A 13,394-nucleotide genomic window follows, 5' to 3' on the forward strand; every position below is an offset into this window, starting at 1 on the left:
TCATTGGTCTATAGTTCCCTGGCTTGTCATTACCACCCTTCTTGAACAGTGGCACCATGTTAGCCAACCTCCAGTCTTCCGACACCACACCTGTGACTATTGACTATACAAATAGCTCAGCAAGGGACCCAGCAATCACTTCCCTAGCTTCACAGAGTACGAGGGTAGACCTGATCAAGTCCTGTGGTTTTATCCACTTAGGTGTTTCAAGACATCCAGCACTTCCTCCTCTGTAATATGGACATGTTTTCAAGAGGTCACCATCTATATCTTCCTCACCCTTTTCCACAGAAAACACTGATGCAAAATACTCGTTTAGTATCTTCCTGCGGCTCCACACAAAAGCTGCCTTGCTGATCTTTGAGGGGCCCCATTCTCTCCCTAGTTACCCTTTTGTCCTTAAAATGTATTTGTAAAAACCCTTTGGATTCTCCTTACGTTTTGCAAATAAAAGTTATCTTAAGTCCCCTTTTTGCCCTCCTGATTTCCCTCTTAAGTATACTCCAAGTCATAGAGATGTACAGCATGGAAACAGACCCCTTGGTCCAACCCGTCCATGCCAGCCAGATATCCCAATCCAATCTAGTCTCACCTGCCAGCGCCCGGCCCATATCCCTCCAAACCCTTCCTATTCATATACCCATCCAAATGCCTCTTAAATGTTGCAATTGCACCAGCCTCCACCACATCCTCTGGCAGCTCATTCCATACACGTACCACCCCCTGCGTGAAAAAGTTGCCCCTGAGATCTCTTTTATATCTTTCCCCTCTCACCCTAAAACCTATGCCCTCTAGGTCTGGACTTCCCGACCCCAGGGAACAGACTTTGCCTATTTATCCTATCCATGCCCCTCAAAATTGTAAACCTCTATAAGGTCATCCCTCAGCCTCCGACGCTCCAGGGAAAACAGCCCCAGTCTGTTCAGCCTCTCCCTGTAGCTCAGACCCTCCAACCCTGGCAACATCCTTGTAAATCTTTTCTGAACCCTTTCAAGTTTCACATCATCATTCAAATAAGAAGGAGACCAGAATTGCACACAATATTCCAACAGTGGCCTAACCAATGTCCTGTACAGCTGCAACATGTCCTCCCAACTCCTGTACTCAATACTCTGACCAATAAAGGAAAGCATACCAAACGCCTTCTGCATGATCCTATCTACCTGTGACTCCACTTTGAACCTGCACTCCAAGGTCTTTGTTCAGCAATACTCTAGGACTTTACCATTAAGGTGTAGAAGTCCTGCTAAGATTTGCTTTCCCAAAATGCAGCACCCCGCATTTATCTGAATTAAACTCCATCTGCCACTTCTCAGCCCATTGGCCCATCTAGTCCAGATCCTGTTGTAATCCGAGGGAACCCTCTTTGCTGTCCACTACACCTCCAATTTTGGTGTCATCTACAAACTTACTAACTGTACCTCTTATGATTGTATCCAAATCATTTATGCAAATGACAAAGTAGAGGACCCAGCATCAATCCTTGTGGCACTCCACTGGTCACAGGCCTCCAGTCTGAAAAACAACCCTCCACCACCACCCTTTGTCTTCTACCTTTGAGCCAGTTCTGTATCCAAATCGCAAGTTCTCCCTGTATTCCATGAGATCTAACCTTGCTAATCAGTCTCCCATGGGGAACCTTGTCGAAGGCCTTACTGAAGTCCATATAGATCACATCTACTGCTCTGCCCTCAATCTTTTGTTACTTCTTCAATAAACTCAATCAAGTTTGTGAAACATGATTTCTCACGCACAAAGCCATGTTGACTATCCCAAATCAGTCCTTGCCTTTCCAAATACATGTACATCCTGTCCCTCAGGATTCCCTCCAACAACTTGCCCACCACAGGAGGTCAGGCTCACTGGTCTATAGTTCCCTGGCTAGTCTTTACTGCCCTTCTTAAACAGTGGCACCACGTTTGCCAACCTCCAGACTTCCGGCACCTCACCTGCAACTATCAATGATACAAATATCTCAGCAAGAGACCCAGCAATCACTTCTCTAGCTTCCCACAGAGTTCTCGGGTACACCCGATTAGGTCCTGGGGATTTATCCACTTTTAACCATTTCAAGAGATCCAGCACTTCCTCCTCTAATCTGGACATTTTACAAGATGTCACCATCTATTTCCCTCCAGTGTATATCTTCCATATCCTTTTCCACAGTAAATACGAATGCAAAATATTCATTTAGTATCTCCCCCATTTTCTGTGGCTCCACACAAAGGCCTCCTTGCTGATATTTGAGGGGCCCTATTCTCTCCCTAGTTACCCTTTTGTCCTTGTATTTGTAAAAACCCTTTGGATTCTCCTTAATTCTATTTGCCAAAGCTATCTCATGCCCCCTTTTTGCCCTCCTGATTTCCCTCTTAAGTATACTCCAAGGATTCACTCAATCTATCCTGTCTATAACTGACATATGCTTCCTTCTTTTTCTTAACCAAACCCTCAATTTCTTTAGTTATCCAGCCTTCCCTTTCATCCTGACAGGAATATACTTTCTCTGGATTCTTGTTATCTCATTTCTGAAGGCTTCCCATTTTCCAGCCATCCCTTTACCTGCAAACATCTGCCTCCAATCAGCTTTCGAAAGTTCTTGCCCAATACCGTCAAATTTGGCCTTTCTCCAATTTAGAACTTCAACTTTTAGATCTGGTCTATCCTTTTCCATCACTATTTTAAAACGAATAGAATTATGGTCGCTGGCCCCAAAGTGCTCCCCCACTGACACCTCAGCCACCTGCCCTGCCTTATTTCCCAAGAGTCAGTCAAGTTTTGCACCTTCTCTGGTAGGTACATCCACATACTGAATCAGAAAATTGTCTTGTACACACTTAAGAAATTCCTCTCCATCTAAACCTTTAACACAATGGCAGTCCCAGTCGATGTTTGGAAAGTTAAAATCCCCTACCATAACTATCCTATTATTCTTAGATAGCTGAGATCTCCTTACAAGTTTGTTTCTCAATTTCCCTCTGACTATTGGGGGGGGGGGGGGGGGGGGGTCTATAATACAATCCCAATAAGGTGATCATCCCTTTCTTATCTCAGTTCTACCCAAATAACTTCCCTGGATGCATTTCCAGGAATATCCTCCCTCAGCACAGCTGTAATGCTATCCCTTATCAAAAAGGCCACTCCCCCTCCTCTCTTGCCTCCCTTTCTCTCCTTCCTGTAGCATTTGTATCCTGGAACATTAAGCTGCCAGTCCTGTCCACCCCCAAGCCATGTTTCTGTAATTGCTATGATATCCCAGTCCCATGTTCCTAACCATGCCCGGAGTTCATCTGCCTTCCCTGTTAGGCCCCTTGCATTGAAATAAATGCAGTTTAATTTATTAGCCCTACCTTGTCTCTGCCTGCTCGACTCACTTCTGTTCTCAGCTGTACCCGATCTGATCGATCTCATTCCTCACTATCTCCCTGGGTCCCACCCCCCCCCCCCCCCCCCCCACCCCCCACCTTACCAATTTAAATCCTCCCACACAGTTCTAGCAAGTTTTCCTGCCAGTATATTAGTCCCCTTCCAATTTAGGTGCAATCCATCCTTCTTGTACTGGTCACTTCTACCCCAAAAGAGATTCCAATGATCCAAAAAATGTGAATCCTTCTTCCATACACCAGCTCCTCAGCCATGCATTCATCTGCTCTATCCTCCTAGTCCTGCCCTCACTAGCTCGTAGCACTGGAAGTAATCCAGATATTACTACCTTGGAGGACCTCCTTTTTAAATTTCTGCCTAACTCTAATCTCCCTTCAGAGTCTCAACTTTTCCCTTCCAATGTCATTGGTTCCAATGTGGACAATAATCTCCTGCTGGCCCCTCTTCCCCCATGAGAAGATTCTGCACCCTCAGAGACATCCTTATCCTGGCAACAGGGAAACACCACACCATTCTGCCTTTTCTCTGCTGGTCACAGAAACATCTGTCTGTACCTCGGACTACAGAATCCCCTAACACAATTGATCTCTTGGAAGCCGACATACCCCTCGTTGCATTAGAGCCAGTCTCAACACCAGAAACCTGGCTGTTTGTGCTACACTCCCCGGAGAATCCATCACCCCCTACATTTTCCAAAACAGCATACCTGTTTGAAATGGGTATATCCACAAGAGACTCCTGCCCTAGGTGCTGACCTCTCTCACCCTTCCTGGAGTTAACCCATCTATGTGACTGTATCTGAGATTTTCCCCCCTTCCTATAACTGCCATCCATCACATACTGTTGCAAATTCCTCATCGCTTCTATCCGTCTCTCCAAACAATCCACTCAATCTGATAAGATTTGCATCCAACAGCATTTATGGCAGATATAATCCACAGTAATCCTTAAACTCTCTTTAAACTCCCACGTCTGCCAAGAAGTACATATCACTGCAAAGGCCATTTTTGCTCCTTCACAATCTACAGACCCAGAAAATAACACCGTCTTATTCCTCTACAAACACTGCCCCTGATTAAATTAATAGCTATGGCTTATATTTTCAGTTTAATCAAGAGATTTACCTCCAAAAATAAATCAAGAAAGAATCTCTCTTGGACAGACTTAAAACAACAATTAACGTATCTGATTCTGTGCTGTGAACTTCACCCAATAGCTCCTCCAAGATTAGTTGTGAATATCACTTTGTTAAATTTTCCCAGATGCATTCCGATGTCCAGCGATACATGAATTCAAACAGCAAAGGCGGTAACTGTGCAGGTTCTCTCACCGACAAAAACTGTAGTACAGTATTTTGTCCAAAAGTGTGATTCTAACCAGCTGAGTGTGTTCAAATTTACTCCTACTGCCTTTATACTCTAAGGACTCACTCGATCTATCCTGTCCATACTTGACATATACGTTTCCTTCTTTTTCCTTGACCAAACCCACAATTTCTTAAGTCACCCAGCACTCCCTATACCTACCAGCTTTTTCTTTTACCCTGACAGGAACAAACTTTCTCTGGACGCTCAATCTCATTTCTGAAGGCTTCCCATTTTCCAGCTGTCTCTTTTCCTGTGAACATCTGCCCCCAATCAATCAACTTTTGAAAATTCTTGCCTAATACCATCAAAATTAGCCTTTCTCCAATTTAGAAATTCAACTTTTAGATCTGTCTATCCTTTTCCACCACTATTTTAAAATTAGTAGAATTATGGTCACTGGCCCTGAAGTGCTCCCCTACTGACACCTCAGTCACCTGCCCTGCCTTATTTCCCAAGAATAGGTCAAGGTTTGCACCTTCTCTAGTAGGCACATCCACATACTGAATTAGAAAATTTGTGTGTACTCACAAATTCCTCTCCATCTATATCCTTAAACATTGTGGCAGTCCCAATCTATGTTTAGAAAGTTAAAATACCCTACCATAGCTACCCTATTATTCTTACAGATAACAGATCTCCTTACAAAATTTGTTTCTCAATTTCCCTCTGACTGACTGTTAGGGGGTCTATAATCCAATCCCAATAAAGGTTATTATCCCTTTCTTATTTCTCAGTTCCACCCAAATAACTTCCCTGGATGCATTCGGGAATATCCTCCCCAAATACAGCTGTAATGCTATCCCTTACCAAAAGGGCCACACCCCCTCCTCTTGCCTCCCTTTCTGGAGCATTTGTAACCTGGAACATTAAGCTGCCATTTCTGTCCATCCCTGAGCCATGTTTCTGTAACTGCTATGATCTCCCAGTCCCAATTTCCTAACCATGCACAGAGTTCATCTGCCTTCCCGGATAGGCCTCTTCCATCGAAATAAATGCATTTTATTTTATCAGTCCTAGCTTGTTCTTGGCTTTGTCCCTGCCTGCCCTGACTGTTTGACTCTCCTTTGTTCTCATCTGTACCAGTCTCAGATTGATCTCTTTCCTCACTACCTGCCTCCATCCCATGCCCCCACCTTACTAGTTTAAATCTAGTAAGCAGTTCTTACTAGAACTGCTAGTAAGTTCCAAGCAGTTCTAGCAAATCTCCCTGCTAGTATATAAACTCCTGCCTAACTCTATTATCCCTTCAGAATCTCATCCTTTTCCCTTCCAATGTCATTGGTTCCAATGTGTACAATGACCTCCTGCTGGTCCCTCTCCCCGGTGAGAACATTCTGCACCCTTTGAGACATCCTTGATCCTTGCACTAGGGAAGCAACACCATTGATTTTTCACTGCTGACCACTGAAACGTCTGTCTGTGCCTCAGACTAGAGGGTCCCCTAACACAATTGATCTCTTGGAACCAGACATACTCCTCAATGCATTAGGGCCAATCTCAATCCCAGAAACTTGGGGCTGTTCGTGTCCATTCACTCCCTACATTTTCCAAAATAACATACTTGTTTGAAGTGGGGATAGCCACAGACGACTCCTGTACTACCCACCTACCTCTCCTACCTTTCATGGGGTTAACTTGTGACTGTATCTGCGCCTTTTTTCCCTTCCTATAATTGCCATCCATCACATCCCCTTGCTTTTGTAAATTCTTCATTGCCTCCAACTGTCTCTCCAACCAATCCATTTGATCAGATAGGATTCACAACCAATGGCATTTATTGCCAATATAATCCTCAGTAACCTGTAAACTCTCCCTAAACTCCAACATCTGACAAGAGCATACATCTCTGACTTCTCAATGATGGTATGAATAGTGGTGTATTGTGGCTTCACAAGGTATACCTCATTTTGGGAAGAGTCCTGGTGCTGTTCAGGGTACACTCTCCTCATGGAGATTGGATTTGACCTCTGATGAAGGGCTTGTGCCCGAAGCATCGAATGTTCCTGCTCCTCAGATGCTGCCTGCCCTGCTGTGTTTTTCCAGTACCACACTCTCAACTCTGACTTGATAATAATAGCGGGAGGGATAAGCTGGTCCATGAGCTTATCATCAATTGCAATCAAATACAATTCCACTATGCCTTCTGATGTCATCTTCAGCTTCCAGAACTGTTTTGAAGCTGTTTAGCAAGACAGTAGTGCCACATTACATCATGAACATCCTCAAGTTGAAATAAAAACAAAATGCTGGAAATACTGAATGGTTCAGCCAGCAGCTGTAGCAAGTTATTTATCTGGTGAGCCTACAGATACATTGGGATGAAAGGCTTAGACTTATCATACCGCCTTGCCTCAAAACTAGACCTATGTCAAACTTAACAGCATTCAATTCAACATTACATACAATAGACAATCAGAAATTCAGAAAATCCCATGGAAGCAGGCCATTCAGCCCATCACATCCAAAGTGACCAGAGCTTCCTACCCTGCCCCTGTAGTGCTGCAATTCCCATGGCCAATCCACCCAACCTGCACATCATTGAACACTATGGGTAATTCAGCCTGGATAATCCACCTAACCTGCAAACCTTTGGCCTGTGGGAGGAAACCAGAGCAACTGGACAAAATCCACATAGACAATCCCAATAAGGTGACCACTCCTTTCTTATTTTCCACTTCTACCCAAAGTAACTTTCCTGGACATACTCCCATGAATATCCTCCCTAAGCACAACTATAATGCTATCCCTAATCAAAAACGCCACTCCTCTTATCCCCCTTTCTATCCTTCCTCTTACATATATACCCTGGAACATTAAGCTGCCAGTCCTATCAAATCAGGTTGACAACAAACCCTTCATAACAGAGGAAAGGAGAAATACAACAGGTTTTATGCAAATAAACAAAAAAGGGCTGCATAAAGAACCAAAAAAAAAATCTGGATTATAGTAGAAATCAAGAGAGATTAAAAAGATCAAAAAACGGTTTGCAGCAAGGTTAAAGCAAAAGAAACAAAAAAAGATAAGCTCAAGTGGACAGCAGCCATCTATACAGAAACTAGTGACTAAAGAAAGAAATTAAACAACAAAACAAAAGAGGCAAAGATGATGATCTAAAAACTGCTGAACTCCATGGTGAGTCCACAAGGATTAAAAAAAGGAGTACAGCAAAGAAAGAAGATGCTGTACCTCAAGCTTGTATGAAGCTTCATTGGAACACAAACACAAAAAAAAAGTAAGAGTGGGAACAAGGTGGAGAACTGCAATGACAAACAGGAAATTCAAGGTTACATTTGTAGACTGGGCAGAGGTGTTCTACAAAATGGTTACCTGATCACAGTTGGTCTCTCTTACATATGTGCAAATCTATAAGAAGTGGATAAAAGGTATCTTCTAAAATCTGTTATGGTCTTTACTTAAAAAAATAAAATTCCTTTCAAAGGTTATCTTACCACAAAGCCAAAGACATCAAAGCCAAGCTAATGAATGTTGCACTGCCTCTGGATATCCTCTTTAAAAGAGAAGTTGCTTCTTAAATGACCAGGAATAATCCAAAATTATTTTTTTTTCTCCACTGATGGAACACCGACTAACTGCAATATGCTACTGTCCTCCTTATGGAGGATAGCTAACTATCTGGGATATTCCACACCTCCGGAGTGAATTTCTAATCTGCCTCACTGATTCCTAAATTTACTAGAGAGAAGCCCTTCTTGCATACTGCATGTTTTAGTGATGGATACAAAGCAACGCAGCCAATTAAATTATTTGAAGGAGGTTCCTGGCACACTTACAGATGTCATTTTCATATTGTATTGTTTCAGAATAAAGCACAAACTTGAATCTTACCTGACAGGTAACATTGCAGTAGAATGCCAGTTTACAACGACCACACTTTGCCAAACCCTCTTTTCTGGAAGAGAAGAGATGACACATGAACTGGGTCACAGGCTTTACAGAAGCAGCTTAGTGGGGAGGCTCATGATTTGGCACACTGCAATTCCCTACCTTTCTCGGTGGAGTCTGAATTGTCTGCACCCAGAAAATCACCAGCACAACCATATCCAGTAGTTGAGGGTTATAAATTTTGTATAACTTATCTTCCAATGTACATAAAAAAAGTCTGACCCAATTTAACCAAGGAATGCCAATACAGGAAAAATTGAAAGCTTAGACATATAGGTATGTTAGGAATAAAAGAATGACTAGGGAAGGAATAGGCCCAATCAAGGATAGTAATGGGAAGTTGCGTGTGGAGGCTGAAGAGATTGGGGAGGCGCTGAATGAATACTTTTCGTCAGTATTCACTCAGGAACAGGACATTGTTGTCGATATGAATACTGAGGCACGAATAAGTAGAATGGATGGCTTTGAGATATGTAGAGAAGAGGTGTTGGAAATTCTGGCAAGGGTGAAAATAGATAAGTCCCCTGGGCCTGATTGCATTTATCCTAGGATTCTCTGGGAAGCAAGGGAGGAGATTGCAGAGCCATTGGCCTTGATTTTTGTGACCTCTTTGTCTACAGGAGTAGTGCCAGAGGACTGGAGGCTAGCAAACGTGGTTCCCTTGTTCAAGAAGGGGAGTAGGGATAATCCTAGTAACTATAGGCCAGTGAGTCTCACTTCTGTTGTGGGCAAAGTCTTAGAGAGAATTATAAGGGATAGGATTTATGCACATCTGGATAAGAATGATGTGATCAAGGATAGTCAGCATGGTTTTGTGAAGGGCAGGTCGTGCCTCACAAACCTTATTGAATTCTTTGAGAAGGTGACGAAGGAGGTAGATGAGGGGAAAGCGGTAGATGTAGTATATATGGATTTTAGTAAGGCGTTTGATAAGGTCCCCCATGGTAGGCTACTGCAGAAAATACAGAGATATGGCATTGAGGGTGAGTTGGAGGTTTGGATTAGGAATTGGCTCTCTGGAAGAAGACAGAGGGTAGTAGTTGATGGCAAAGATTCATCTTGGAGTGCCGTCACTAGTGGTGTTCCGCAAGGATCTGTTTTGGGACCATTGCTGTTTGTCATTTTTATAAATGACCTGGAGGAAGGGTTAGAAGGTTGGGTGAGCAAGTTTGCGGATGATACGAAAGTCGGAGGAGTTGTAGACAGTGAGGAAGGATATGGCAGGTTACAGCGGGATATAGAGAAGCTGCAGAGCTGGGCAGAAAGGTGGCAAATGGAGTTCAATGTAGCTAAGTGTGAAGTGATTCACTTTGGTAAGAGTAATAAAAAGATGGATTACTGGGCTAATGGTAGACTACTTGGTAGTGTGGAAGAGCAGAGGGATCTTGGTGTCCATGTACACAGATCTCTGAAAGTTGCCACCCAGGTAAATAGTGCAGTGAAGACGGCATATGGCGTACTGGCTTTTATTGGTAGAGGAATTGAGTTCCGGAGTCCTGAGGTCATGCTGCAGTTGTATAAGATTCTGGTGCGGCCGCTTCTGGAATATTGTGTGCAGTTTTGGTCGCCATACTATAGGAAGGATGTGGAGTCACTGGAACGGGTGCAGAGGAGGTTTACCAGGATGTTGCCTGGTATGGTAGGAAGATCCTATGAGGAAAGGCTGAGGCACTTGGGGTTGTTTTCTTTGGAGAAAAGAAGGTTTAGGGGTGATTTGATAGAGGTGTACAAGATGATTAGGGGGTTAGATAGGGTTGACAGTGAGAACCTTTTTCCGCGTATGGAGTCAGCTATTACAAGGGGGCATAGCTTTAAATTAAGGGGGGGTAGATATAGGACTGATGTTAGGGGTAGGTTCTTCACTCAGCGAGTCGTAAGATCATGGAATGCCCTGCCAGTAGCAGTAGTGGACTCTCCCTCTTTATGGGTATTTAAGCGGGCATTGGATAGGTATATGGAGGATAGTGGGTTAGTGTAGGTTAGGTGGGCTTTGATCGGCGCAACATCGAGGGCCGAAGGGCCTGTACTGCGCTGTATTGTTCTATGTTCTATGTTCTATGTTCTATATGGAAACGGCAGAAACACAAGAGCATCTTGGAGTTTCCAGCTCAAGTGTAGTCACCAGTGACTGAAGTATGACATTCAAAAAAAAGTCAGTGGTGAACAGCATTGCCAGACTTAGCCACCACTGAACCACGGCTGACAAAAGTAGAAAGCACTCTTGTCACAACCAGGCATTCTCTAACCAATCTGCTCAGATATTACTACACACCCCTAGAATAGGTGGGATTTGAACTCAGATTTTCTGGCTCAGAGGTAGAGGCCATTAGCATTGTGCCAGAACAGCCCTTACAGTCACAATCAGAAGATGGTGTATTTGCATTGCATAGTGGAGACTTGCACTATACATAAAGAAAATTACATTGATATTCCAGTGCCATTCTGAAGGAATTTAAACCGGTTAGGTGGATATAAAAGATCCTGCAGCACAATTTGAAAGAGTGTTAGACACTTCTCCCATGCAATATTTACCCTTCAACCAGTGTAAATAAAACATACCTGTTCATTAGTACATTGCTGTACAAGAGATCTTGTCTTGTGCACACTGACAGCTATTTCCAATCCACCACAAAATTTCTAAGTTTAAAAATCACAACACCAGGCTATAGTTCAACAGGTTTATTTGGAAGTACAAGCTGTCGGAGTGCTGCTCCTTCATCAAGTAGCTGATGGACTTTAGCCTGGTGTGGTGATTTTTAAACTTTGTCCACTCCAGTCCAATACTGGCACTGCCACATCATTAAATTTCTAAAGTACTTAATTGGCTACAAATATATTTGAGATAAGTAAGATACAACACAAAAGGTGAGTAAACTTTGTCACAATTCAGGATAATAGCCACCAACCACAGATTCTAGTGAATGCAAAAACACAAGGAGCATTCAAAATTTAGAACCTTCCCAAAAATTGCAACGGATGGTAAATCAACTGATGATTTTTAAAATCAGATTGATGGAATCTGATGCCCAAAGATTGATGGGAAGAAGTTCTTCCTATTTACAGAGGGATCGAAGGCTGAAGTGACCAATACTGTGCACAGTACTCCAGATGAAGCAGTGCTCTGTATAACAGAAGCGTAAGCTTTCTACTTTTATATTACATTCCCCTCGTAATAAATGATAACATTCATTAGATTTGCTCATTAAATACTGTACCTGCATACACATGCACAAAGATACTCATCCATTTCATTGCTCTGCAATCTCTCATCATTTGTAAACAGGTTGAGATCCCAGCACCAATCCCTGTGGAACACCACTCATTATATCTTGCCAACCTGAAGAATTTATGTTTAAATTGCTGCTTCCTGATCACCAGCCAAATCTTGCATAATGTTACACCCTACACATGAGATTTTATTCACTATAGGAATGTTTCACATGGCACCTTATCAAAGGCCTTCAGCAAATCTAAGCAGTGGTTCATCTTTTCCATAGCAGGTTATTTGCTCAAAAGACCTCCTTCAAACATGGTTTGCCCTTCACAAAACCATGTTGACTCGGCCTAATTATTTTGAACTTCTCCAAATGCCTTGCTATAAATTTCTTGAACAGCATCCCACCCAGACCCAAATCCCTATCTTACCCCCGTTACCCCACATTTCCCATGGTGAATCCAGCTAACCTGCACATCTTTGGACTGTGGGAGGAAACTGGAGCACCCAGCAGAAATCCATGCTAACATGGGAGAATGTGCAAACTCCCTAGAGATAGTCACCGAATGCTGGAATAGAACCCAGGTCCCTGGTGCTGAGCAGCAGCAACACTAACCACTGAGCTGCTGTTTCACCCACAGAAATCATCTGGCCTGCCTAAATCCCCAACCTCAGCCAATGTGTCACTCCTATTTAAGCCAAAAATATATTGCTCAAGGAAGTTTTACTGAATAAATTTTACAATTCTTTCTAGTCAGTCTTCCATTTACTTGAACTATTCAAATATCAATTGGAATAATTAAAAGTCCCCTAGTTCTACTACTTGCACATCTGATTTCCCTTGCAATATTTTCAAATTTAAGCGAACATCCCCAGTAATCCTCAAATTTAAATCAAAATAATTCAAATTTTCACTCCTCAAAAAGGATACCCTTATTTCCAACACTACTTTTTGCCACCCCACCTTCCTCCCTATGATCCTTCACTACCTTTTCCAAGCCATTACATCCCTGAATATTATTCATTCCCTCCAAAATCAGATTCCATTAAAATGTCTTTGAAAGCATATCCCAAAATCATTAGAAGTAGAAGTCTTTTCTAACAATGACCAAAGAAATAGAATTAAGAAAAAGAAAATTTAACCTCCCCACATCTATGACTGAAGTTCTTCTCTGTCAAAAGGTCCATCAGGACCAGGGCACTCCTCAGCCTGCAGCTCCAACACTTTAAAATCAAATTCTGCATCAATGCTACAATTCTTCTGTTCTCTCAAGCGCACAACTTTAATAAGAGTCCTCTCAATAGTCAGTCAATCATAGCAACCTCAACAAGATCTAAGAAGTGCAAACAGTAACCATCCTAAGTTTATCTTTTAGCATTAAATCAGGATGGGGAGACAGACAAGGTTTTTTCCCCTGGAGTGTGAACGTTCAAAGATAGAGGGGATAGATTTAAAAAGGGACCCAAGGTGGGGATCTTTTCCACAGAGTGGCGAGTGTATGTAATAAGCTGCCAGAGGAAGTGGAGGA

At 42.7% G+C, this 13,394-nt stretch overlaps 1 protein-coding gene across 4 annotated transcripts in view; it reads right to left on the minus strand.

Annotated features, from left to right (window-relative positions):
• The window catches only part of smyd2a (SET and MYND domain containing 2a), a 60,467-nt gene that overhangs the window by 42,801 nt on the left and 4,272 nt on the right, over positions 1 to 13,394 (minus strand). For all 4 annotated transcript variants that reach the window (XR_011961839.1, XR_011961838.1, XM_072580800.1 and 1 more), the window contains exon 2: positions 8,595 to 8,658. Coding sequence is in view for 2 of the 4 variants with exons in the window: in XM_072580800.1 (XP_072436901.1) it covers positions 8,595 to 8,658 (64 nt within the window). In the remaining 2 variants the exon portion in view is untranslated. The remainder of the gene's footprint in view (positions 1 to 8,594; positions 8,659 to 13,394) is intronic.

Source organism: Chiloscyllium punctatum, chromosome 11 (genome assembly GCF_047496795.1).
Source record: "Chiloscyllium punctatum isolate Juve2018m chromosome 11, sChiPun1.3, whole genome shotgun sequence".
NCBI lineage: Eukaryota > Metazoa > Chordata > Chondrichthyes > Orectolobiformes > Hemiscylliidae > Chiloscyllium > Chiloscyllium punctatum.